Source organism: Orycteropus afer, unplaced genomic scaffold, assembly GCF_000298275.1.
Source record: "Orycteropus afer afer isolate SDZICR_OR568_19922 unplaced genomic scaffold, OryAfe1.0 scaffold00483, whole genome shotgun sequence".
In the NCBI taxonomy this organism is placed as follows: Eukaryota; Metazoa; Chordata; class Mammalia; order Tubulidentata; family Orycteropodidae; genus Orycteropus; species Orycteropus afer.
Window position 1 is genome coordinate 413640 of NW_006922070.1, and position 927 is coordinate 414566.

The following is a 927-nucleotide window of genomic DNA, read 5'->3' on the forward strand; positions in this document are numbered from 1 at the left end:
GGCTAGCGGTTCAAACCCACCAGCCACTCCTGGGAAGGAAGGTTGGGCAATCTACTTCCGTAGTGATACCGTCTCAGAAACCCAAGGAGGGGTTGCTCTGAGTTGTATCTGACTCAAGGACAGTGTGTCTGATGCCTTGAAGTTTTTATTTGTCAATCTTTCAGGTTGACAGAATAAAAAAATATTCTCTTGTTTTAAAAACACAGATACTTGGAATTTTATAATCAGAAATTGAAAAAGAGAATCAGAGTTTGTCATATGTTCTTAAAGTGTGTAGGTAAAGGCTGTCTTCCAACCAAAATTAAAGGTTTGTTTGTTGTATTTTTAAATTCTAAGGAATTTCAAAACTTGAAATTATGTCAGCAGGTTAAAATTCTTAGAATTCTGTCATAATATAGGAAGTAGCAGGTACATCCTTTGGAGAAGTGACTGGTATTTTGAATAATTTCTCTTCTAGATTTGCCACTGTAGAAGAGCCAAGGAAGAGAAACTTCAACAGGCAATAGCAATGCACAGTCAATTTCATGCTCCTCTATAGGTAAATTGCTATATTTCAAAAAGTTTGAGTCTCAGTGATATTATGTAACTATTTTTTGATTGAAGTGCTCTTAGGAGTGCCTGTTCAGTTAGCTTACAAACATAAATCTGTCATTATCATTTTATGCTATATAATATAGAGAATGCTATATGCAGTAAGCACAATAATAATAAGCATATCACAAGTGGAAATCTCTTTAGATATTTTCAGTATCTAAATTCTCAGTAGCTTCATGTTGGCTTAAATGAAAAGTATTTTTCAGTATGTGATGTTGTTGTTGTTGTTGTTTAGATTATAAGTTAGAGTTACTTCCTTTCTCTCAGGTGGTTTGCAGACTATTACCATTATCATTTGGTTGTAGTATTTCTCAGTAGTCTCCTCTTTTCTTC

General features: G+C 34.1%; 1 protein-coding gene across 1 annotated transcript in view; it reads left to right on the top strand.

Moving 5' to 3' along the window:
- VPS37A (VPS37A subunit of ESCRT-I) overlaps positions 1–538 on the top strand; it is a 56220-nt gene extending 55682 nt beyond the window's left edge. The window contains exon 11 of the mRNA XM_007954941.2: positions 458–538. Within this exon, the coding sequence (XP_007953132.1) occupies positions 458–538 (81 nt within the window). The remainder of the gene's footprint in view (positions 1–457) is intronic.
- Positions 539–927: the final 389 nt, after the last annotated feature.